Genomic DNA, 25,727 nt, shown 5'->3' with positions numbered 1-25,727 from the left:
CATCGTCGACTCCCAGTGCCATTCCACATCCACTCTGTCCTGCAGTCTATGACCTCTCCATTCTGGCATCTTCTCTGTCCATCTTCTGCTGAACAAAATCCCTTGAACAACCCACTCTCAGGCACACAACAAGAAAAAAAACTCCCTCCACTGGATGGCGTGCATTCCGAAGCCCCCGTTATCTCTAGTCATAATCCAAACACTGCTGCTACAGAACAACCATTACACTAGCAGTGAACCCTTTCCCAGGGTGTTATACAAATAAAAAGTCCCCAATTGTGACAACTCTTGTACCACTGGTCCCAGACTTCCGAAGCCGAGAGTAGAACTGCCCCAGTGCAAACTCTCCCGCAGTTTCCTGTCATCATCGGGCAGACAACCAGCAATTCCCCACTCTACCTGCCCTTTGAGTGTGTGATGGAACGGTGTGGAGGGATCTTTGCCCTGTGTCTAAACCACCCTTGCCCCCACTTCTTTGGTGCCCCAGTAGCCTAGCGGTTAGTGTGACGTGATTACTGCTTGGAACATTCCAGAATTCGGAGTTCATTTCTGGTGCCATTATGCAAGGGGTGTCTGTACGTCCTCCCTGTGGAATGCATAAGTTTCCCCCAGGTGCTCCAGTTTCCTCCCACAGGCCAAAGTCGTACTGGTTAGGTTAGTTGGTCATTGTAGGTTGTCCTGTGATTAGGTTCAAGGGTTCATTTATTATCAAAGTATACAACTCTGAAATTCTTCTTCTCCCGATAGCCGGGAATCCAAGAAAGAAAAAAACAGCAGCACGACCATCAACCCCCGAATCTTCCCCCCCCCACACAAAACAATGAACAAAAACAGAGCAGGCACATCGACCCCCAAATACCATTCCCCTGCGCAAAAAAAAACTTGAGAGATCGGGTGAAAAACACAATATAAAGAACTATAAGACTGGGTGGGGGGGGGGGGGGTCTACAGTCCAAGTCCACATCCAAAACACAGAAAACCTGGGTAACATTCTCTGGGCACAGCAGTGTCCTTCCCTTCCTTGCAGCAGAGCAATCCCACCAGCGATGAAAAAGACAGTCTCCCCTCTCCGGTGGCAGAGTGATCCCACCAGCGATGAGAATGCGTGTTGGGACAGAATGCAGGGAAACCCCCAGGGTACCTATCCTTTGATATCATCATCATCGTCATCACTATGTGCCGTACCATATGATGTGGGTGATCGCGTTCTTTCCATGACCATGATTGTACCTGACAAATTATCCTATAGAAGCAGTTTGCCATTGCCTTCTCCTGGGCAGTGTCTTTACAAGATGGGTGACCTCAGCCATTATCAATACTCCTCAGAGATTGTCTGCCTGGCGTCAGTGGTCGCATAACCAGGACCTGTGATATACACCGGCTGCTCATACGACCGTCCACATCCATTTTCCTGTGTCTGACCCCCTCCCCACTCTACCTGCCCTGTGAGTGTGTGTGAACGGAGTTTGCAGAGGGAGGTTTACTCTGTCTAGCCCTCACTCTACCTTGGGAGTGTGAGACAAGACGGTGTAGAGGAAGCTTTACCACCTCTCTATCTCCCACTCTGAGTCGGGACAGTGCAGAGTGTTCCCCTGTGTCTTTTACTTGCTCTGTGGGGGGGGGGGGGGGCGGGGTGGTGTGAGATGGGCTGGTGTAAATAGTTCACTCTGTAATGGTCAGTGCAGACTCGATGAGCCAAAGCACCTGTCTCTGCCGTATACCCTCTACAATTCCATCAGTTAGAAACACCACGTGTGCATCCCGCTGTGGGAGTTGAACGTGAGTTGCAGAGAACTTGAGCGTAGCCTTTGGACTGGACAGCCATTAGTGATGGGAGCCCTTGGTGCTCTAGTTTGCCTTCCGGACTGCCATCCTATCGTGGACACGCCTGAGTTGCTAAGAGGAGACGAGTTTCACCCCCTCCTGTTGCTCACAGGCTATTAAATCTCAGTGCCGTGCTTTTAGCATGGCTTGGAGCACTGTGAGCAGCTTTGAGCCCTTTATCTAAGAAAGAGTGTGCTGGCATTGGGGAGGGCCCAGAGAAGATTCCTGAGAATGATTCCCAGGAATGAAAGGGTTAACATATGGGGACCGTTTGAATGCTCTAGGCCTGTACTCACTGGAGTTCAGAAGAATGGTGGGGGGATCTCCTTGAAACTTACCAAATATTGAAAGGCCTAGATAGAGTTGATGTGGAGAGGATGTTTTCTGTAGTGGGGGAGTCTAGGACCAGAGGGCACAGCTTCAGAATAAAAGGAGATCCATTTAGAACAGGGATAAGGAATTTCTTTAGCCAGAGGGTGGTGAATCTGTGGAATTCGTTGCCACAGACGGCTGTGGAGGCCAAGTCATTGGGTATATTTGAAGCAGAGGTTGACAGGTTCTAGGTTAGTCAGGGTGTCAAAGATTATGGAGAGGAGTCAGGAGAGTGGGGTTGAGAAGGATAATAAATCAGCCATGATGATATGGCGGTGCAGACTCGATGGGCCGAATGGCCTAATTCTGTTCCTCTGTCCTATAGTCTTAAGGATTGAGGCTCGTGTTGTTCCGTCCTGCAGAATCACAGACACCCGCTATGAGAAGGCGCCGTTCCTGATTTTCGGAGACTTCAACGTGCGGCTGGACACGCAGAGAGTGGTGGAGGTAAAGCCGTGGGAGTAGCTGGTGGTGTTTGGGGGGTTGTGTGCTGAAGGTCTCTGGGGCGTGGAGCCTTCTGTGTCGGTCAGCGGACAACTGTCGAGCCGTTCAGTAACTCCACCGTCGACGCCTCCTCCAGCGACCTTTCATCTTGCGACGCCACAGTGATACAATCACCCCAGAGATCCGGGTTCGATCTCGACCTCGGGCGCTGTTTGTGTGTGGAGTTTACACATTCTCTCCGTGTCCACCTGGTTCTCCTCCCAAATCCCAAAGACGTGCAGGAAGTTGGGTTAATTGACTGGGGGGGGGGGTAAGGGATAGAATGTTGGGAGGTGGTGGGGTTAGTAGTTGATAGAAATTTTTAAAACCTAGGAAAATAAGACAATAAGACATAGGAGCAGAATGAGGCCATTCAGCCCATCGAGTCTGCTCTGCCGTTCCATCATGGCTGATTTATTATCCCTCTCAACCCCATCCTCCTGGCTTTTCCCCACAACCTTTGATGGTCTGACGAATCGAGAACCAAGTTCACCACCCGCTGGCTGATTAAACTCTTCCTGAGTTTTAAAGGGACTTTCCTTGTTTATGGAGCCTTTCGATCCGCTGGGGTAAAATGCCCCAGTCTGCCCAGTGAGTGTCTACAGCACTCAACTTTACTGTGTTCCTGCTATCACTGAGATTGTCTCCCACCGTGCACACTGGGGAGAGTTCTTAAACTTGTGATGGGTCCACCTGTTTCCCATTCCAATGTCACACACTGCTTTAAGTATTCCCAATGACTTGGTTCCCACAGCTGTCTGTGGCAATGAATCCACAGATTCACCACCATCTGGCTAAAGAAATTCCTCTTCATTGTGTTGGACGATCCTGAATGGGTAAACGTCAGCAGGGATTCAGTGGACTGAAAGGCCTGTTTCTCCTCTATATCTCTCTCTGAGACTCTTACTTGCTGTCTTGCCATTTTGACATGCTTGCACTTCACAAATGCCAGCTATCATGTAGCACTGGAGGCCATTCAGCCCATCGTGCCTATCCTTTCACAGATCTATCATGAAATCCCCTTCCTCTCCTCCTCTCTCACAGCCCATGGCTGCCTTTCTCACTCTGGCTCCCCTTGGCAAAGTTTCCATGCCTCACCGTCGCAACGTTCCAGAGCAGAGTGGGTTTGCTGTGTCAGCGCTGGAATGTCAGAATCCAAATCCGGTTTCATAGCACTGGCATATATCGTGAAATATATTGTTGTGCTGCAGCAGCACATTGCAATATTTAAAAAAATAAAACTATAGATTTCAATAAGAAATATGTAAAACTAGAACAAACAGTTACCTATAACCATCAGGTCCCACACCACCAAGTTCAGGAACAGTTATTACCCCTCAACCATCAGATCCCACGCCACCAGGTTCAGGAACAGTTATTACCCCTCAACCATCAGGTCCCACACCACCAGGTTCAGGAACAGTTATTACCCCACAACCATCAGGTCCCACACCACCAGGTTCAGGAACAGTTATTACCCCTCAACCATCAGGTCCCACACCACCAGGTTCAGGAACAGTTATTACCCCTCAACCATCAGGTCCCACACCAGGTTCAGGAACAGTTATTACCCTACAACCATCAGGTCCCACACCACCAGGTTCAGGAACAGTTATTACCCCTCAGACATCAGGTCCCACACCACCAGGTTCAGGAACAGCTATTACCCCTCAACCATCAGGCTCCTGAACCAGCGTGGCTAACTTCACTCACCTCAACACTGAACTGCTTCCACTACCTATGGACTCATTTTCAAAGGTTCTGCAACTCATGTTTCCAGGATTATTTTCTTGTGTATTTGCAGTTTGTCTTTGTGTGTAGTTTTTCATTGATTCTGTTGTATTTCTTTGGTCTACTGTGAATGCCTGCAAGGAAATGAATCTCAGGGTAGTGTACGGTGACATGCTCGTACTTTGATACTAAATTGACTTTCATCGTTGTGTCTTGTTTCCCCCAGACACTCTGTTGTCCATCCACTGTACAGACCATACTGACCAACGACGCTGAAGATGTGAAGAAGGTTCTCTTTCAGGAGAAGGCCAATGACCACAAGGTATCTAAAGATTAGATTTATTAAAGATTAGCTTTAGTAGAGATTATCTTTATTTGTCACATTGAAATGCATGGTTGGTGTCAATGACCAACACCGTCCGAGGATGTGCTGGGGCAGTTGTTAGATGTTGCTGCATTTTTGGTGACAATATAGCATGCCCACAATTTACTAACCCTAACCCGTACGATTCTGGGATGTGGGAAGAAACCAGAGCACCCAGAGGAAATCCACGCGGTCACAAGGGTTTTAACCCTTCCAAGACTTGACGCGTTTGAGGTGAAGCTAAGCTTCACACTTGCTTGGGCGGTTTATTCTTCAGCGCCTGAGCCACGCACTGTGCAGCTGACAGACTCACAGCTATGTTCCATACACTAAAGTATCATACCCTAACATCAGAACATAAGCCCAAGTCTGCATCAGCTAGTTAGCACAGACAGAGACGGAAACTGAACCCCACTCGCAGTCGCTGTAAAGCGTTACTATAATTGCTACACTACCGTGCTGCTCCTGTGGGCTTGGATATTTACCGTTGGCCAATCCAACTGGGAGTTGAGTCATTCAAATGCTCTTAACCCCTTCACTTCTTCCTTATGGGGGAGAGGGAGACAGTGAGAGAGACATGCAGACAAGACAATGAAAGAGGGAAGGGACAAAAGATCCCTTAACTCTCAACCAAATCCCTGGGTGGCAGATTGGTGCAGCCAGGTGGTGCTGCTATCTCACCACTCCAGAGACCAGGTGGTGTCTGCACCTCCTCCCCGTGATTGCATGGCTTCCCCTGAGTTACCCTGCTTTCCTCCCACAACCCAAAAGTGGGTTAATTGGGCGGCCGTGTGCGGGTGACGGGTGGAATCTCAGGAGGGGAGAGTGAAATGGGATTGATGTATGGTTCGAGTTCAATGAGCCGAGCGGCCTGTTTCCAGCCTGGTTGACTGTTTAGCAAATGTAAGTGGGGCAGTTTGTATCGGTGTGATTACTTAATGGGCTTTACTTCGTTAGTCACACGCGCTTGAAACTGGTCACTGCCACTTTTGAGGGTGCGTTGGCAGCTCCCGATGTCCATCACTGGGACAGGAGCGCTCGAGAGGTTGAGGACCCACTAATTGCAAATGGGGTCACTGTCTTCCTGTAGAGCGCGAGCACCTGGTCATCGCAGCTGCTACATGGGACAGGGAAAAGAGAAGCAGGAATTGTCCAACAGGACCTGAAACCTGTCTCACCACTAACAATGTGATCGTGGCTGACCTCCGCTGCTCTCTCGCCTCCTGTGTCATTTTTCTATTTACTTAGAGAGAGGGCACAGAACAGGCCCTTCCGGCCCAACAAACCGCGCTACCCAGCAATCCCACCCATTAGTTCCACATGTTAGTAGGGAAGTGGTGTTAGGTAAATTGAAGGGATTGAAGGCAGATAAATCCCCAGGGCCAGATGGTCTGCATCCTAGAGTGCTTAAGGAAGTAGCCCAAGAAATAGTGGATGCATTAGTGATAATTTTTCAAAACTCGTTAGATTCTGGACTAGTTCCTGAGGATTGGAGGGTGGCTAATGTAACTCCACTTTTTAAAAAAGGAGGGAGAGAGAAACCGGGGAATTATAGACCGGTTAGCCTAAAGTCGGTGGTGGGGAAACTGCTGGAGTCAGTTATCAAAGATGTGATAACAGCACATTTGGAAAGCGGTGAAATCATCGGACAAAGTCAGCATGGATTTGTGAAAGGAAAATCATGTCTGACGAACCTCATTGAATTTTTTGAGGATGTAACTAGTAGAGTGGATGGGGAGAACCAGTGGATGTGGTATATTTGGATTTTCAAAAGGCTTTTGACAAGGTCCCACACAGGAGATTAGTGTGCAAACTTAAAGCACACGGTATTGGGGATAAGGTATTGATGTGGATAGAGAATTGGTTAGCAGACAGGAAGCAAAGAGTGGGAATAAACGGGACCTTTTCAGAATGGCAGGCGGTGACTAGTGGGGTACCGCAAGGCTCAGTGCTGGGACCCCAGTTGTTTACAATATATATTAATGACTTGGATGAGGGAATTAAATGCAGCATCTCCAAGTTTGTGGATGACACGAAGCTGGGTGGCAGTGTTAGCTGTGAGGGGGATGCTAAGAGGATGCAGGGTGACTTGGATAGGTTGGGTGAGTGGGCAAATTCATGACAGATGCAATTTAATGTGGATAAATGTGAAGTTATCCACTTTGGTGGCAAAAATAGGAAAACAGATTATTATCTGAATGGTGGCCGATTAGGAAGAGGGGAGGTGCAACGAGACCTGGGTGTCATTATACACCAGTCATTGAAAGTGGGCATGCAGGTACAGCAGGCAGTGAAAAAGGCGAATGGTATGCTGGCATTTATAGTGAGAGGATTAGAGTACAGGAGCAGGGAGGTACTACTGCAGTTGTACAAGGCCTTGGTGAGACCACACCTGGAGTATTGTGTGCAGTTTTGGTCCCCTAATCTGAGGAAAGACATCCTTGCCATAGGGGGAGTACAAAGAAGGTTCACCAGATTGATTCCTGGGATGGCAGGACTTTCATATGAAGAAAGACTGGATGAACTGGGCTTGTACTCGTTGGAATTTAGAAGATTGAGGGGGGATCTGATTGAAACGTATAAAATCCTAAAGGGATTGGACAGGCTAGATGCAGGAAGATTGTTCCCGATGTTGGGGAAGCCCAGAACGAGGGGTCACAGTTTGAGGATAGAGGGGAAGCCTTTTAGGACCGAGATTAGGAAAAACTTCTTCACACAGAGAGTGGTGAATCTGTGGAATTCTCTGCCACAGGAAACAGTTGAGGCCAGTTCATTGGCTATATTTAAGAGGGAGTTAGATATGGCCCTTGTGGCTACGGGGATCAGGGGGTATGGAGGGAAGGCTGGGGCAGGGTTCTGAGTTGGATGATCAGCCATGATCATAATAAATGGTGGTGCAGGCTCGAAGGGCCGAATGGCCTACTCCTGCACCTATTTTCTATGTTTCTATGTTTCTATTTAACCCTAGCCTAACCACAGGACAACTTACAATTGACCTACTAACTGGTACCTCTTTGGACTGTGAGAGGAAACCCATTTGTATCACAGGAAGAACATACCGACGGGGCCGGAATTGGACTCTGAACTCCGGCATCCTGAGATGTAATAGCGTCGCGCTAACCGCTATACTACCGTGGCGCCCTCCTAACGCTATACTTTAACCAATCAGGTACCTATCCTCCACCTGCAGGTGGGATGGTAGCACAGTGGTCAGCACAACGCTTTACAGTACAGGCGACCCGGGTTCGATTCCCGCCACTGCCTGTAAGGAGTCTGTACATTCTCCCCGTGACCGCGTGAGTTTCCTGCGGATGCTCCAGGTTCTCCCCACAGTCGGAAGACCTGCTGGTTGGTAGGTTAATTGGTCGTTGTAAGTCATCCCGTGATTAGGCTAGGGTTACATTGGGGGTTGCTGTGCGGGGCAGCTCAAAGGGCCAGAAGGGCCTGTCCCGTGCTGTATCTCAATAGATAAATACTATCTTCATCTCATGATCCAACTGTGAGCAGTTTTGGACCCACCTGATATGTAAGGAAGGATGTGCTGGCACTAGATAGGGCCCAGAGAAGGCTCACGCGTGTGATCCCGGGAATGAAAGGGTTAAGGGTTCGGTCTTCAGTATCGACCCACACCCCACCGGGAAGTGACAGCCACTGCTTCAGCGTTGCGCGGTGAGTGACGCGCACCCACTGGGTGAGGGGTTTTGATGCAGTTCAGGATCTGGGTGTGCTGTGGGGCAGCTTAATGTGTTGGTAAAATATCTGATGTTACAGACACTGCTAAGAAATGTTTCTGCCTTTAGGTCCTATTAAGGATTGAATCAAAGACTTTTGACTACTTTGATCAAGATGTTTTTCGGCAGAACAACGGGAAAGCTGTTCGTAAACCTTTGTACCTTCACAAGATTTAGTTGCTGAGGTCTGTTATACTCGGTGCGGGGTACTGACTGTTGTCTCTCTTTAGCTTTTAAAGTTTGACAAGGAACTGGCCACTTTCATCAATGAAATCTGTGAACTTGACATTCAGTTTCCGCCAAGGTACGTGAAGACCGACTGAGGTGAGCTCAGTGTTCTTGGGGTTATTCACGTGTGAAATGATCAGTGCACCAGGGAACACCTGAGCTGTGTCCTGATATAGACCACCGGGACCCACGAGAAAATGAGTCTTGGTGGTGTATATAGTGACATATAGACTATGTAAACTTTATAATAAAATTTGCTTTGAACTTTGACATTTGGGAATGGCTGGGGCATAGGAGAATGAGAGGATGTTTGGTGGACGATGTGGATAGGGTAAGATGAGGTTGCAGAGGAGCTCACAAGAATGATCCCAGAAATAAAAGAATTAACATATGAGGGGCATTTGGTGGCTCTGGGCCTGTACTCAGTGGGGTTTAGATGGATGGGTGTAGGGGATCTCCTAGAAACCTAGTTAATATTGAAAGGCCTGGATGTGGAGAGGATGCTCCCTGTAGTGAGGGAGTCTCAGACCAGAGGACACAGCCTCAGAATAGAAGTTCTTCCCTGTAGAACAGAAATGAGTAGGAATTTCTTTAGCCAGCGGCAGGTAAATCTGTGGAATTAAATGGCACAGGTGGCTGTGGGAGCCAAGACAATCATTATCATCATCATTTATATACTGTGTTGTATGACGTGGATGATCATGGTCTTTCCATGGTTGTATTTGGCAAAGTTTTTTTCTACAGAAGTGGTTTACCATTGCCTTCTTCTGGGCAGTGTCTTTACCAGACAGGTGACCCCAGCCATTATCAATACTCGTCAGAGATTGTCTGCCTGGCGTCAGTGGTCACATAACCAGGACTTGTGATCTGCACCGGCTGCTCATACGACCATCCACCACCTGCTCCCATGGCTTCACGTGACCCTGATCGGGGGTGGAGGGACCTTGCCCAAGGGAAGGAGTGCCTTACACCTCCTTTGGTAGAGACGTATCTCCACCCTGCCACGTCATTGGGTATATTTAACGCCAAAGAGAGAATGTCTGGGGAGGGTGGGGTCTTTGCTGATGTTGGCATCTTCACTGAGGCAGCGGTAAGTGTAGGCAGTACCTTTAGAGGGGAGCTTTGTTCCTCTGATGTGCTGATGCCTGATGGTAGGTACGGACTCGATGGACCAAAGGGCCTGTTTCCGTGCTGAAGAAGAGCCTGCTCGTCCCTTGTGTTAATGGAGAACTGGGGGCACCAATCTTCCCACTGCTTGGAATTCCAGTGATTGCATTGAAGGAAATCGGATCAGATCCAGTCCTTGCCCTGTGCGCGCTGAACTTCCTTTAACCCAAGCCAAGTAAAATGGACAAGCAAAGGGGTACAGCTCATGCAGATGGAGAGGGTGCCTAATTCCACACTTGTGTTTGTCTTCCAGTTATCCGTACAGTGAAGTCAACACTGAGGGAACACTGTACGCCAATACCCGTTGCCCGGCCTGGTGTGATCGTATCCTCATGTCTCCGTCTGCCATTGAGGTTGTCAGCAAGGTAACGTCAATCACTAACATTCCTCCTGCTGTTCAAACAGATTACACTCAACAGCATCTAAAATGAAGACGCGGGAGATTCTGTAGATACCGGAAATCCAGAGCAACACACACAAAATGCTGGAGGAACTCGGCAGGTCAGGCAGCGTCTATGGAAATGAATAAACAGTCGACGTTTCGGGCTGGGACCCTTCATGGGGACTCGAAAGGAAGGGGGAAGATGCCAGAATACGAAGGAGGAGGAAGGGGAAGGAAGATAAGCTGGAAGGTGATAGGTGAACCCAGGTGGGTGGGAGAGGTGGAATAAGGTTAGAAGCTGGAAGGTGATAGATGGAAAAGGTAAAGGAAAGGAGAAGAAGAAATATGATGAGAGGGGAGAGTGGACCTTGGGAGAAATGGAAGGAGGAGGGGCACCAGTGGAGTTGATGAGGGCACATGAGGAGAAGAGGTTAAGACCAGACTGGGGAATTGAAGAGGGAAGGGGAAGGTGAATATTATTCTGGCATCTTCCCCTTCCTTTCCAGTCCTGATGAAGGGTTTTGTAGATGCTGCCTGACCTGCTGAGTTCCTCCAGCATTTAAGATTAGCTTCGCGTATCACACATACTTTGAAACATGGCATCAAATCAAGTCGGCAAGGTTCGTGCAGGTCAGTCTAAAAAGTGTGTCCAATACATTCTACCTTGAGGTCAGTAGATACACCACAACCACCAAGGTCTGGTTGAAGAAGCAGGTTTTCATGGGGTCGGACAAGAGCCAGATATGTGGAATTTTGGTGTATTCCTTCATTCATTACGTGCCATACCATATGAGGTGGACAATCACGGTCTCTCCTTGGCAAAACTTTCTTCAGAAGTGGTTTGCCATTGCCTTCTTCTGGTCAGTGTCCTTACAAGATGGGTGACCCCAGCCATTATCAATTCTCTCAGTCCTGGCGTCAGTGATCACATAACCGGGACTTGAGCAGCTGGTGCATATCACGTACGACCATCCACCATCTGCTCCCGTGGCTTCAGGTGACCCTGATTGGGGTGCTAAGCAGATGCTACACCTTGCCCAAGGGTCACCTGCAGGCTAGAGGAGATTTTCATCTCCTTTGGTAGAGATGCATCTCCACCCCACCACCCTAAGTTGGGTGCACAGTCTCAAAAAGGCTCACCACCCCGGCGGTCTCCATAATACTCCCTCACAGTTGGTTCTGAGAGATCTCTGCCAAGTGGTGCGGTGAACAGGGATGTTCACCGTGTTGGTGCACAAGTGTGACAATAGCCCATTTGTTGAAGTTAGCCTGTTTGTTCTGTTTGTCTGCCCTGGTGGCAAGGGGGAGGGTGGAGAATACGTCAAGAATGAAGGGTGATGAAATAGATTAATTTACTCAGCCCTCTCTTTGTCTCTTAGGGGGAGTACGTGTACGATATGATGGGACCTGAAGTCTGCATGGGTGACCACAAGGTACAAAACTTGGAGGATGAAGGTTTTGTGATGGGACACTGAAATGATTCCCTGGCAATGGGTATTACTGTGACATATGCACTCTTCTGTGTTTTTCGCAAAAATACCCCAGGGCAGGGAGATGATGGGTAAGGTACAGCTTAAAACCCCTCCCTGGTGACCCTTCACACACTCATGGGACAGTGACGGTGTAGTTGGACACAGAGTGAAGCTCTCTCTACACCATGCCATCACACAATTCTGAGGTCACACACAGAATGAAGCTCTATCCCATGACACCCTCATGGGGTCAGACACAGAGTAAAGCTCCCTCTACAACTTTCCTTCACACACTCCTGGAGTTAGACAGAGTGAAGCTCCCTCCACACCGTCCCATCTCACACAAATGGGTTCAGGCGCATAATTAATTCCCCTTTGCACTCTTGCATCACACATTCACAAGGTCAGACACAAAGTGACGTTCCCTCCACACTGTCCCATCACACACACGGTCAGATACAGAGGGAAGCTTCCTCCACGCTGCCCCATCACACACTCCCAGGGTCAAATACAGAATGAAGCTCCATCTACACTGTCCCATTACACACTCTCAGGATTGACTGAATGGGGGGAAAAAGATTTTTTTTAAAACAAGTATTGGGTGTGAGTGAGGCACCTCTAAAGCAGCCGACTGAGCAGTTGGAATAAAGCTCCCAGTTTGATGATACACACCACACCTCCTCTTACCTGTGGTCCATTCTGCCACCAGTGAGGTGGGGACGGTGTTGTGGCCATTGCTGTTGGCCAGGGTGGGTCATGGAGCTATACAGACCCTTCGGCCCATTGTCCGTACTGACCAAGTATCCATTTGTAGTAATCATCCACTGATTGCAGTTAATTCTCCCTGTGTTCCATCAGCTCCCTCACCCACACACTAGGCAATTCAGTGTCCAGTTAACCCACCGACTTGCATGTCTCTGGGATGTGGGAGGAAACGCACGTGGTCACAGGGAGAACGTGCAAACTCCACACGGAAAGTGCCCGAGGTCAGGATCAAATCTGAGTCTCTGGAGCTGCCCGCAGTGCCATGAAATACTTTGCATCTCCTGGGTCAGGGATGGGTATCCAGTCTCCCTGTGGTCCACGCAAGAGTCGGATAGTTGGTTACGTACTCAGCTATGGGGAAGCCAGTCGAACACAGCCATTTGTTTAGGAGTAAGAGAATCTGAGGAGAAGTCAGTCGAACGCAGCCGTTCCTTTAGGGGTAAAAGTGCTGCCCTCTATACCACAGAGAAACACAGAACAGCATTGGGAACAGGTCCTTCAGCCCATCGGGAACAGGCCCTTCAGCCCATCGTGTCTGTACCAAACATGATGCCACATTGAACTCCCTCCCTTCATACATGATCCATAACCCTTCATCCCCTGCGCATTCACGTGTCTAACAGCCCCATAACCGCCTCCATCGTATTCACCTCCACCGCCACGCCTGGCACTCACCATCCTCTGTGTAAAAAAAACACAAAACAAACTTATCCTGCACATCTCCTTTAAGCTTTACCCCTCTCACCTTATAGAATCAAGACATACAGTACGTCATGAAACTTGTTACTTTGTGGCAGCAGTACAGTGCAATACATAAAATATACTGTAAACTCCAATAAGAAATATACAGGATCCAGTGCTTTCCCGACGTATGTGACAAATAAACTCTTCGCAGTCTTCCAGCCGGGTATATTTTGGTGACAAACTCTGCTGCCCTCATCAGGGATGATGCCTGGGCACGTCTAGTACTTCTTCTTCTCCGTCTTGTTTTACGACGGTTGGCACCCAGCTTGATGGTGCATTACCGCCACCTTCTGCTCCGCAGTGTGGAATAGACTTACATTCTAAATCCCTTCACTCACTCACTCACACACACATACCCTAACCTACACTTTATCTTCCCATCTTTGGCCATCTTAGTACCCTATTTCTGCTTATCCATCATATCCTATAAAAAAACCCCTGTACACCTTAAGAAAGCTAAAACTACCCTGACCTGTGCTCTCTCACCCATGCCCAGCAACCCCTTTAATGTGAATTCCTGCACCCGCAATTCCCTTAGATTGATTATCATCATCTCTCTCTGTATCCCATACTTCCTGCAACTCAGAACTACATATTCTACTGACTCCTCTTCCTGACATTCCTCACACAATCCTGTCTGGTGTTTCCCTATCATTTTCAATGTTTTGTTTAACGTACAGTGCCCCAGCCTTAACCTAGTTCACACAGTTTCCTGTCTTCTGTTTCCATTACCTACCCTAGTATCTGCAACATGCTTTTGTATTTGATATAAAAACACGTCCAGTACAATGGTATTTATAACCCCGTCATCCATCCCTCCTGCTTGGTTAATCCTCATCCAATCAGGTTTCCACTGTACCACTTTGTTTACAACCAAATTCCAGTTCTTGCTTAGAGTGAGACCTTCATCTTTGTTAATAACTGTTCCTGAACCTGGTGGTGTGGACCTGATGGTTGAGGGGTAGTAACTGTTCCTGAATGTGGTGGTGTGGGACCTGATGGTTGAGGGGTAATAACTGTTCCTGAACCTGGTGCTGTGGGACCTGATGGTTGAGGGGTAATAACTGTTCCTGAACCTGGTGGTGTGGGACCTGATGGTTGAGGGATAATAACTGTTCCTGAACCTGGTGGTGTGGGACCTGATGGTTGAGGGGTAATAACTGTTCCTGATCCTGGTGGTGTGGGACCTGATGGCTGAGGGGTAGTAACTGTTCCTGAACCTGGTGGTGTGGGACCTGATGGTTGAGGGGTAATAACTGTTCCTGAACCTGGTGGTGTGGGACCTGATGGGTGAGGGGTAATAACTGTTCCTGAACCTGGTGGTGTGGGACCTGATGGTTGAGGGGTAATAACTGTTCCTGAACCTGGTGGTGTGGGACCTGATGGTTGAGGGGTAATAACTGTTCCTGAACCTGGTGGTGTGGGACCTGATGGTTGAGGGGTAATAACTGTTCCTGAACCTGGTGGTGTGGGACCTGATGGTTGAGGGGTAATAACTGTTCCTGAACCTGGTGGTGTGGGACCTGATGGTTGAGGGGTAATAACTGTTCCTGAACCTGGTGGTGTGGGACCTGATGGTTGTAGGGTAATAACTGTTCCTGAACCTGGTGGTGTGGGACCTGATGGTTGAGGGGTAATAACTGTTCCTGAACCTGGTGGTGTGGGACCTGATGGTTGAGGGGTAATAACTGTTCCTGAACCTGGTGGTGTGGGACCTGATGGTTGAGGGGTAATAACTGTTCCTGAACCTGGTGGTGTGGGACCTGATGGTCGAGGCGTAATAATTATTCCTGAACCTGGTGGTGTGGGACCTGATGGTTGAGGGGTAATAACTGTTCCTGAACCTGGTGGTGTGGGTCCTGATGGTTGAGGGGTAATAACTGTTCCTGAACCTGGTGGTGTGGGACCTGATGGTTGAGGGGTAATAACTATTCCTGAACCTGGTGGTGTGGGTCCTGATGGTTGAGGGGTAATAACTGTTCCTGAACCTGGTGGTGTGGGACCTGATGGTTGAGGGGTAATAACTGTTCCTGAACCTGGTGGTGTGGGACCTGATGGTTGTAGGGTAATAACTGTTCCTGAACCTGGTGGTGTGGGTCCTGATGGTTGAGGGGTAATAACTGTTCCTGAACCTGGTGGTGTGGGACCTGATGGTTGAGGGGTAATAACTGTTCCTGAACCTGGTGGTGTGGGACCTAAGGCTCCTGTACCTCCTGCCTATGGTGGTAGCAGCGAGGAGAGAGCCTGGTCTGGATAATTGAGTCCTTTGATGACGGGTGCTGTTTTTTTTTGTGAAAATTTTATTTACATAGAGATACAATGCAGAACAGGCCCTTCAGTCCCATCAAGACACACTGCCCTGCAACCCACTGATTTAACCCTAACTTAATCCCAGAACTTTTACAAATTATTCAAAATACTTTCTTCTCTGTTTCTCCTCACCAAACACAGCCGGTGTACTTGTACTTCCAGATCAGCATGTGAGAACACAAGGTAGGTGGACAAAACCAAGGACCAGAATCAGGCTTATTATCACTGGCACATGTTGTGAAATTTGTTATTTTGTGGCAGCAGTACAGTGCAAAACAAATAATTATTATAAATTATAATAGGAATAAGCACTCACTTGGGCACCTCCTGTGGTAATAAAATGGCCACTGGGTCTATGTTCACGGTCTTCCATAGTTGTAGGCCGTCCTCTTCAATGTCCCACAGGTTGTGTGTTTCGAGATGCTCTTACATAGAAACATAGAAACATAGAAAATAGGTGCAGGAGTAGGCCATTCGGCCCTTCGAGCCTGCACCACCATTTATTATGATCATGGCTGATCATCCAACTCAGAACCCCGCCCCAGCCTTCCCTCCATACCCCCTGACCCCCGTAGCCACAAGGGCCATATCTAACTCCCTCTTAAATATAGCCAATGAACTGGTCTCAACTGTTTCCTATGGCAGAGAATTCCACAGATTCACCACTCTCTGTGTGAAGAAGTTTTTCCTAATCTCGGTCCTAAAAGGCTTCCCCCTTATCCTCACACTGTGACCCCTTGTTCTGGACTTCCCCAACATCGGGAACAATCTTCCTGCATCTAGCCTGTCCAATCCCTTTAGGATCTTATACGTTTCAATCAGATCCCCCCTCAATCTTCTAAATTCCAACGAGTACAAGCCCAGTTCATCCAGTCTTTCTTCATATGAAAGTCCTGCCATCCCAGGAATCAATCTGGTGAACCTTCTCTGTACTCCCTCTATGGCAAGGATGTCTTTCCTCAGATTAGGGGACCAAGACTGCACACAATACTCCAGGTGTGGTCTCACCAAGGCCTTGTACAACTGCAGTAGTACCTCCCTGCTCCTGTACTCAAATCCTCTCGCTATAAATGCCAGCATACCATTCGCCTTTTTCACCGCCTGCTGTACCTGCATGCCCACTTTCAATGACTGGTGTATAATGACACCCAGGTCACGTTGCACCTCCCCTTTTCCTAATCGGCCACCATTCAGATAATAATCTGTTTTCCTATTTTTGCCACCAAAGTGGATAACTTCACATTTATCCACATTAAATTGCATCTGTCATGAATTTGCTCACTCACCCAACCTATCCAAGTCACCCTGCATCCTCTTAGCATCCCCCTCACAGCTAACACTGCCACCCAGCTTCGTGTCATCCGCAAACTTGGAGATGCTGCATTTAATTCCCTCATCCAAGTCATTAATATATATTGTAAACAACTGGGGTCCCAGCACTGAGCCTTGCAGTACCCCACTAGTCACCGCCTGCCATTCTGAAAAGGTCCCGTTTATTCCCACTCTTTGCTTCCTGTCTGCTAACCAACTCTCCACCCACACCAATACCTTACCCCCAATACCGTGTGCTTTAAGTTTGCACACTTCTGTTGTAACACCTGGTTATCTTGAGTTACTGTCACCTTCCTGTCAGCTTAAACCAGTCTGGCCATTCTCCTCTGACCTCTCACAGTAACAAGGCATTTTCACCTACAGGACTGCTGCTCACTGATGTTGCTTTTGTTTTTCTCACCATTCTCTGTAAACTCTAGAGATTGTTGTGTGTGTGAAAATCCCAGGTGATCAGCAGTTTCTGAGATACTCAAACCACCCAATCTGGCACCAGCAATCATTCCATGGTCAAAGTCACTTAGATCACATTTCATCCCCATTCGGATGTTTGGTCTGAACAACAACTGAACCTCTTGACCACGTCTGCATGCTTTTATGCATTGATTGGCTGATTAGATATTTGCATTAACGAGCAGGTGTATCTAGTAAAATAGTCACAGAGAATATAAAAACTGAATAAATAGTGTGAAAAGCAATCAGATTAGTGAGGTAGTGTCTATGGATTCAAGGACAGTTCAGAAATCTGATGACGGAGGGGAAGAACCTAAAAACATTCCTAAAATGTTGAGTTTGTGTCTTCAGACCCCTGATGGTAGCAATGAGAAGAGGGCGTGTCCCAGACTGTGGGGGTCCTTAATGATGGATGCTGCCTTCTTGAAGCATTGCCTTTTAAAGACGTGCTCAATGGTGGGGAGGCTGGTGCCCATGACTGAGCTGGCAAAGTCTACAACCCTCTGCAGCTTTTTACCGATCACAAGTGTAACTTTTATAAACTTGTACACTAGCGTGATCCGGGTGTCCACACCTGCTCACTGCCTGCGGGGCTGAGATGCAGAAGTGCTGCTTTAAACCCATGGTGCCAAACTGTAGCCCGAATCCAGGGGTCTGGGGTGTTTCTGTTCCGTCTGATTTCAAATGGCTGCTCCTTCATTTTTGTTCCAGGTGACCCGGGACCTCAGCCTGCAGTGTTCTGATCTCCCTTGGCCAATGAGAACCCTAGAGCACACCGGCCCGAAGATCAGGCCGTCTTCTGGTGTTCAGCCCAGAAGTCAGTCCTATCAAATTCCTTCAAATCTTACCCTACTGGATCCCTAAGCCTACTCTTTCAGAATATTCAGGAGAGATCTAAGATCCATGAACGTTTCCATCACACAGTTCCCAAAGAACTGGAGTTCCTTTAAGTTTTTATGTTTTGTACAGAAAATGGTTGAAGCGAGAGGTCATTGTAGACCCATACTGTATATAATCGTTATTTATCTAGCTTTAGATTCCTCTCTGAGATGGTGAGGGTCCCTTCCCCAGCGGTAGGGGGTGTAAATCATGGATTACGATCAACAGGAGTGGGCGGGACTGGGAATGGGAGTGAGAGTGGACTTCAATTCTGTACAGATTGTGGTTGAGGGATATGGAAGGGGGAGGGCTCATATTGTCATGGCAACACCACCCTCTCATAAGACAGCAGCCCTGAGAAGAGGGAAGGGGGGAAGGGGTGTGTTGGGAGGTGAACGCTGGCCAGCGTTCCGTGATATTCCTCTGAGGTCAAGCTTTGGACAAGTGGCCATAGGGAGCGTGCTTTGGAGTTTGATGTCTCCAGCAGCCAATCTCCACGGCAATCCTTGTGGTTCACTACATCATAGAATCATAGAGCACTACAGCACAGTAACACCTAAGCCATTCCGAACTGTTATTCTGCTTAGTCCCACTGACCTGCACCTGAGCCATAGCCCCCCTTCCTCTCCTAACCTTGTACTGACCCAAACTTCTCTTAACTACTGCCAAAGGACACATGAGCAGAATTAGCCCAGTCTGCGCCAGCATTCCATCAGGACTAATTATCCCTGGGACTCTTACACTGCGAGGCTGCACCACTGTAACCTCAACCTCAGGCTCCCACCACATCCCATCCCTCCCCTCCAGTCACCCCCTCTCCCCCATTCTCGTTGAAGATAAAGATTAGCTTTATTTACCACATGTACGTCAACACATACAGAGAAATGCATTGTTTGCATCAACACCCCATTCTCCTGCCTTCGCCCTGTAACCTTTGACACCCTTACTAATCAAGAACCCATCAACCTCCATTTTTTGACTTGGCCTCCACAGCTGCCTGTGGCAATGGATTTCACCAGACTGACTGGTGCAATTGAACCCGCGTCCACCACTTCTGCTAGCAGCTTGTTCCAAACTCGCCTCATCCTCGGCGTGAAGAAGATGCCCCTTGGGTTCCCCGTGAATACTCCTCCTTTCACCCCTAACCTATGACCATGACCTCTAGTTGCAGTCTCGGTGTGGTTCCACTGCCTCATGTCCACACCCCCTCCCCCACTGTTTCTGATTGATCTTCTTGTATCTCCAAACTCCATGCATCTCTGCTTCCTTCCACTCCTCTCCACTCAAGGACAGAGGCAGCTTACGGGCTCCACACCAACCAGTGCCCAAGGTCAGGCTTCAGCCAGCCGGGGGTGTAGTGGTATCTGCGCTGGACTTCGGGGCGAGCGGTCCTGGGTTCGAATCCAGCCGGCTCCTTGCGTGCTTTCCATCCGTGCTGGGTTGAGCATCGAGCTAGCAACCGGGCCTCGTATATATAAAAAATCAGACAAGTGGTAAAGCAACAGCAAGGTTGCGGTCCAACGTGCCACAAGGCATGGAGAGGAACAGCGCACTCTTACGCTGCGAGGCTGCACCACCGTAACCTCAACCTCAGGCTCCCACCACATCCCATCCCTCCCCTCCAGTCACCCCCTATCCCCCATTCTCTTGAAGATAAAGATTAGCTTTATTTACCACATGTACGTCAACACATACAGAGAAATGCGTTGTTTGCATCAACACAGTCCCTGGACGTGCTGGGGGCAGCCCACACGGGCCTTCGTCCTAACTTTGTGATGTGGCAGGAAACTGGGGGTCCCGGAGGAAGCCCACTTGTATAAACCTACCCATAGGGAAACCACTCACAAGCTCAGAGACTCAATCCCTCCCCTCCAGTCACCCCCTCCAGTGCCAGATGCTCAACCCAGATCGCTGTCAAGCATTAAGTCAGCCCCTACACTACCATGCCATATTGGCCCAAAGCTGGGACATTCTGCTCAGTCTCTCAGTCGAGTTCAGACAGGACCCTGGGGACCGTTAGTTAAAGGAATCCACCCCGACCCACTTTATAACCCCCCCCTTAACTCACTAGAGCTGCTGCCCACTTGGATCCTGGTTAGTCCAGGCTTCCTGTTGTGACCAGGGCTCTGGGGGATAGGAACAGTTGACAAGGTGCCTCTTCCAAGATTCTCCCCAGCGCTCCTGGGGACGTGTATCTCAGGTGGTGGGTTACAACGCGCAGTGGAACGGTGTGAGAAAAAATGGGTTATTGGGCAAATATCCCAGAAACGGTTGGCAGTTTTGGAGGGTTGATGGATCAGAAATCCGATCACTGAGTTTTATATGTTTTTATAATTTCTATAGCAATGTTAAGTGCCTATATTGTGTGGACTTTGTGTCAACTCTGTCTCAACCTTGTAAAACCAGAAATAAATTCTGGTGTGGGCTCTCTGTGGAATAATCTTGTGTCAAAGGGTTATTCTGCTGCTGGGAAGCCATCACATGCTCCTGGGAAGCCCCTGGAGATGCCCGTCACTCCTGGCTGAACTGCACCTTCAGGATCGCCGTCACAGAAATCAGCTACTCTCCACCGTAGATATTCTCTGACCCTCCTCTCTCCCTCTTTCTTCAAAGCCGGCACATCTCTGTGAGATTTGGGCAACTTTCTTCCAGGCAGAAGTTTGCAGCTGGAGCCGTAGTCACAGAGGACTAGTCTGTTGTCTTCCCCCAGCGCGGCGTAGGCCACCAACAGCAGCCCACCAGAATCCTCTGTCCTGCGCCAGCCCCCAGGTATAGAAACATAGAAACATAGAAAATAGGTGCAGGAGTAGGCCATTCGGCCCTTCGAGCCTGCACCGCCATTTATTATGATCATGGCTGATCATCCAACTCAGAACCCTGCCCCAGCCTTCCCTCCATACCCCCTGATCCCCGTAGCCACAAGGGCCATATCTAACTCCCTCTTAAATATAGCCAATGAACTGGTCTCAACTGTTTCTTGTGGCAGAGAATTCCACAGATTCACCACTCTCTGTGTGAAGAAGTTTTTCCTAATCTCGGTCCTAAAAGGCTTCCCCTCTATCCTCAAACTGTGGCCCCTCGTTCTGGACTTCCCCAACATCGGGAACAATCTTCCTGCATCTAGCCTGTCCAATCCCTTTAGGATCTTATACGTTTCAATCAGATCCCCCCTCAATCTTCTAAATTCCAACGAGTACAAGCCCAGTTCATCCAGTCTTTCTTCATATGAAAGTCCTGCCATCCCAGGAATCAATCTGGTGAACCTTCTTTGTACTCCCTCTATGGCAAGGATGTCTTTCCTCAGATTAGGGGACCAAAACTGCACACAATACTCCAGGTGTGGTCTCACCAAGGCCTTGTACAACTGCAGTAGTACCTCCCTGCTCCTGTACTCTAATCCTCTCACTATAAATGCCAGCATACCATTCGCCTTTTTCACTGCCTGCTGTACCTGCATGCCCACTTTCAATGACTGTTGTATAATGACACCCAGGTCTCGTTGCACCTCCCCTTTTCCTAATCGGCCACCATTCAGATAATAATCTGTTTTCCTATTTTTGCCACCAAAATGGATAACTTCACATTTATCCACATTAAATTGCATCTGCCATGAATTTGCCCACTCACCCAACCTATCCAAATCACCCTGCATCCTCTTAGCATCCTCCTCATCCGCAAACTTGGAGATGCTGCATTTAATTCCCTCATCCAAGTCATTAATATATATTGTAAACAACTGGGGTCCCAGCACTGAGCCTTGCAGTACCCCACTAGTCACCGCCTGCCATTCTGAAAAGGTCCCGTTTATTCCCACTCTTTGCTTCCTGTCTGCTAACCAATTCTCCACCCACACCAATCTCCTGTGTGGGACCTTGTCAAAAGCCTTTTGAAAATCCAAATATACCACATCCACTGGTTCTCCCCTATCCACTCTACTAGTTACATCCTCAAAAAATTCTATGAGATTCGTCAGAAATGATTTTCCTTTCACAAATCCATGCTGACTTTGTTCGATGATTTCACCGCTTTCCAAATGTGCTGTTATCACATCCTTGATAACTGACTCCAGCAGTTTCCCCACCACCGACGTTAGGCTAACCGGTCTATAATTCCCCGGTTTCTCTCTCCCTCCTTTTTTAAAAAGTGGAGTTACGTTAGCCACCCTCCAATCCTCAGGAACTAGTCCAGAATCTAACGAGTTTTGAAAAATTATCACTAATGCATCCACTATTTCTTGGGCTACTTCCTTACGCACTCTAGGATGCAGACCATCTGGCCCTGGGGATTTATCTGCCTTCAATCCCTTCAATTTACCTAACACCACTTCCCTACTAACATGTATTTCGCTCAGTTCCTCCATCTCACTGGACCCTCTGTCCCCTACTATTTCTGGAAGATTATTTATGTCCTCCTTAGTGAAGACAGAACCAAAGTAATTATTCAATTGGTCTGCCATGTCCTTGCTCCCCATAATCAATTCACCTGTATAGCCCATCCTCTTGGTGTATCCTTCCTCTCCCAGAGATGAGATCTGTGGGGCTTCTGCTGGCATTTCAGTGGCTTTTCTGGGTTTTTACGGACTGGGGTTACTCGCCCCTCACCCAACACACCAGCCAGGCTTGGGACCGTCCATCAAGTCTGTGCCAAACAGTTAATTCTACCCAACCCACTGACCCACACTGGGACCGTAGCCCCTCATAGACCTCCCACCCACATATGTATCCCCATTTCTCTTAAATGCTGAAATCGAACCCACGTCCACATCTACTAGCAGCTTATTTCACACTCTGAGTGAAGAAGATCCCCCCCCCCCAAGACATCCTTTAAACATTTCACCTTTCTGTCTTAACTGATGACCTCTAGTTCTAGTCTTGCCCAACCTCAAGGGTAAATGCAAGCAGGCTTTTTCCTCTACCCCTCATAATTTTGTGTACCTCTATTAATCTCCCCTCATTCTCCAACGCTCCAGGGAATAATGTCCTAACAAGGTTCATTATCACCGGCATATGTCGTGAAATTAGTTGACTTTGTGGCAGCGGTACATGACAATACAGGGGGAAAAAAATTGGATGGTAGAGGAGAATAATGACTGAGTGTGAGTGTGTGCCTTCAGGCTCCTGTACCTCCTCCCTGATGGTAGCAGTGAGTGAAAAAACCTGTTCTGGGTGGTGGGAGTCCTTGATGATGGACGCTGCCTTTCTGCCTTGAAGATGTCCTGGACGCCACAGAGACTGGTGCTCAAGATGGAGCTGACTAATTTTGCAACTTTCTGCAGCTGACTTTGATCCTGTGAAGTAACTCCACCCCATACCGGATGGTGAAGTCAAAAACAGCAAAAGAGAGGGCATATAATAAAGCAAAAATTAGTGGGAAGTTGGAGGATTGGCAAGCTTTTGTAAACAACTAAAGGCAACTAAAAAGCCAAAAGGAGGAAAATGATGAAATGTGAAGGGAAGCTAGCCAATAATGTAAAAGATCATGCCCAACATTTTGAAAGATATATAAAGAGTAAAAGGGAGGCGAGGGTGGATATTAGACCACTGGAAAATGACACTGGAGAGGTGGTAATGGGGAACAAAGAAATGATGGAGGAACTTATTAAGTATTTTGTGTCAGTCTTCACTATTAGACCATAAGGCATAGGAGCAGAATGAGGCCATCTGGCCTATCGAGTCTGCTCCACCATTCAATCATGACTGATCCTTTTTTTCTTCTCCTCAACCCCAGTTCTCAGCTTTCTCCCCTTAGCCTTTGGTGGCATGTCTAATCAAGAACCTATCAATCTCTGCCTTAGATGCACCCAACAACCTGCCGTCCACAGCTGCATGTGACAACAAATTCCACAAATTCACCACCCTTTGGCTAAAGAAATTCCTTCATGTCTCTGTTTTGAAAGGGTATCTCTCTATACTGAGGCTGTGCCCTCTTGTCCTAGACTCTCCCACCATGGGAAATATCCTTTCCACATCTACTCTGTCTAGGCCTTTCAACATACAAAAGGTTTCAATGAGATTCCCCCCTCATCCTTCTGAAACGTTGGGTATTGAAGACACTATCAGTGTGCCAGAGATTCAAGAGTGTCAGAGGACAGAAGTGAATGAAGTTGCCATTACGAGGGAGAAGGTGCTTGGGAAACTGAAAATCTGAAGGTAGATAAGTCACCTGGACCAGACAGACTACACCCCAAGATTCTGAAAGAGGTATCTGAGGGGGTTGTGAAGGCATTAGTAATGATCTTTCAAGAATTACTAGATTCTGGAATGGTTCTGGAGGAGAAAGAAATTACAAATGTCACTCCACTTTTTTAAGAAGGGAGGGAGACAGAAGAAAGGAAATGATAGGCCAGTTAGCCTGACTTCAGTGGTTGGGAAGATGTTGGAGTCCATTTTAAGGATGAGGTTTTGGGATATTTGGAGCCATGTAATAAAATAGGCTGTAGTCAGCATGGTTTCCTTAAGGGGAAATCTTGCCTGACAAATCTGTTGGAATTCTTTGAGGAAATAACAGGCAGGATAGACAAAGGAGTCAGTGGAGGTTGTTTATTTGGATTTTCAGAATGCCTTTGACAAGGGGTTACACATGAGGCTGCTTAACATGATAAAAGCCCATGGTATTACAGGAAAGATACTAACATGGATAGAAGATTGGCTGGGTGGCAGGAGGCAAAGAGTCAGAAAAAAGGGGACCTATAATGGTTAGTTGATGTTGACTAGTGCTGTTCCAAGGGGCCCAAAACTGCTCACAATCCTCCCAAGTGTGGCCTGACCAATGCCTTCTAAAGCCTCAGCATTACATCCTAGTCCTCTCCTCTTGAAATGAGTAGACTCCCAAGTCTCTTTGCACCTCTGAATTTCCTCCCCATTTAGAAAATAAACCACCTCTTGGACCCTGTGCACCTCCAGTCCTTTTAGCCCAAGCTGGAGCTCAGCACAAGCTTTTTTTTAGATGCTAAGTTAACACACACAAAGTGCTGGCGGAACAGTTTCTATGGAGGGGAACAAACAGTCAACACTTCAGGTCAAGACCTTCATGATGACTGGAAAGGAAGAAGACAGAATAAGGAGTTGGGGGAGGGGCCAGAGTATGAGCTGGCAGGTGATAGGTGAGACCAGGTGAGGTGGGTGGGGGAGGAAGGAGTACAAGGTGACAGGTGAGGTGGGTGGGGGAGGAGGGAGTACGAGCTGGCAGGTGATAGGTGAGGTGGGTGGGGGAGGAGGGAGTACAGGCTGGCAGGTGATAGGTGAGACCAGGTGAGGTGGGTGGGGGAGGAGGGATGGAATAAGAAGCTCCACCATTGTATGTGAGTTGACTCGACTGCTGGGCCAATTCCCAAACCTCAGCAAGCCCGCATTCTCCATGACAGTTACAAAATATGGGCTCAGGCACCATATTCCCACAACTGGCCCACCAGTGTATGCCCCGAGCGTAGACTGGACCCAGAAAAGCTGGCAACCGTAAAGGCTGAGTTTGCCAACATGGAAAGACTTGGAATT

At 48.2% G+C, this 25,727-nt stretch overlaps 1 protein-coding gene across 1 annotated transcript in view; it reads left to right on the top strand.

Moving 5' to 3' along the window:
- Positions 1–20,674, top strand: part of LOC140201916 (inositol polyphosphate-5-phosphatase A-like) — a 69,612-nt gene extending 48,938 nt beyond the window's left edge. The window contains exons 9-16 of the mRNA XM_072266715.1: positions 2,559–2,643; positions 4,637–4,732; positions 8,575–8,649; positions 8,736–8,809; positions 10,154–10,265; positions 11,662–11,715; positions 15,715–15,756; positions 18,067–20,674. Coding sequence (XP_072122816.1) covers positions 2,559–2,643; positions 4,637–4,732; positions 8,575–8,649; positions 8,736–8,809; positions 10,154–10,265; positions 11,662–11,715; positions 15,715–15,747 — 529 coding nt within the window. The 3' untranslated portion in view covers positions 15,748–15,756; positions 18,067–20,674. The remainder of the gene's footprint in view (positions 1–2,558; positions 2,644–4,636; positions 4,733–8,574; positions 8,650–8,735; positions 8,810–10,153; positions 10,266–11,661; positions 11,716–15,714; positions 15,757–18,066) is intronic.
- The last annotated feature ends 5,053 nt before the right edge of the window (positions 20,675–25,727 follow it).

The sequence above is a fragment of the Mobula birostris genome, chromosome 8 (genome assembly GCF_030028105.1).
Source record: "Mobula birostris isolate sMobBir1 chromosome 8, sMobBir1.hap1, whole genome shotgun sequence".
In the NCBI taxonomy this organism is placed as follows: domain Eukaryota; kingdom Metazoa; phylum Chordata; class Chondrichthyes; order Myliobatiformes; family Myliobatidae; genus Mobula; species Mobula birostris.
This window is presented reverse-complemented; position numbering and strand designations above follow the sequence as displayed.